This window comes from Phaethon lepturus, unplaced genomic scaffold (genome assembly GCF_000687285.1).
Source record: "Phaethon lepturus isolate BGI_N335 unplaced genomic scaffold, ASM68728v1 scaffold23164, whole genome shotgun sequence".
NCBI lineage: Eukaryota > Metazoa > Chordata > Aves > Phaethontiformes > Phaethontidae > Phaethon > Phaethon lepturus.
Window position 1 is genome coordinate 1398 of NW_010535784.1, and position 605 is coordinate 2002.

At 66.3% G+C, this 605-nt stretch overlaps 1 protein-coding gene across 1 annotated transcript in view; it reads right to left on the reverse strand.

The window, feature by feature from the left end:
- GPAT2 (glycerol-3-phosphate acyltransferase 2, mitochondrial) overlaps positions 1-605 on the reverse strand; it is a gene marked incomplete at both ends in the record, with an annotated part of 7874 nt that overhangs the window by 530 nt on the left and 6739 nt on the right. The window contains 2 exon segments of the mRNA XM_010285979.1: positions 141-261; positions 347-469. Coding sequence (XP_010284281.1) covers positions 141-261; positions 347-469 — 244 coding nt within the window.

Below are 605 nucleotides of genomic sequence, written 5' to 3' on the forward strand. Positions count from 1 at the left end.
CCCCCAGCCCCCGGGGGGCACAGCCCCTCCCCAGTCTCAGTGCAGAGCCAGGGCTGCAAGGGAGCTTCAGCCGTGCCTCAGTTTCCCCAAACGCCAAGCCAAGCGGGGTTGCTGTGTTTGCCCACACCAAGGGTTCCTACCGGGCTGGGGCCAGCTGGGTCGGTCCAGGAAAGCCACTGCCCTGGTGTAGGTCCTCAGCACGGGGCTCAGGAGCCGGCAGAGGAAGAGGAAGAAGCCAGGAGAGCCCTGGGGCTCGCTGAGCTGGAGGGGGGAAGCCAGAGTTTGGCAAGACCATCCTCACCCTGCCACAGCGCAGGGCGGGCACATCAGGGGGCACCCCGGCTACCTTGAAGCAGCGCTTGGGGACCTCATCCTCACTGTCGCTGTCGCTGAAGTCCATCTTGGTCCAGGGCCAACCCTTGCAGAAGGGCTGGGGGGCCAAGTCGCAGACCCAGCGCTCGCTCTCTGGCTGGGGGGACAAGCTGGGTCACCCCACTTTTGACGCCACCCCACCAGTATCCTGTCCCCCCACAGGGACCCCGCACCCTCATCCCCTTCCCAGCTAGAACCGGAGGACACGATAAGGGCTGAGCCACCCTCCCGAG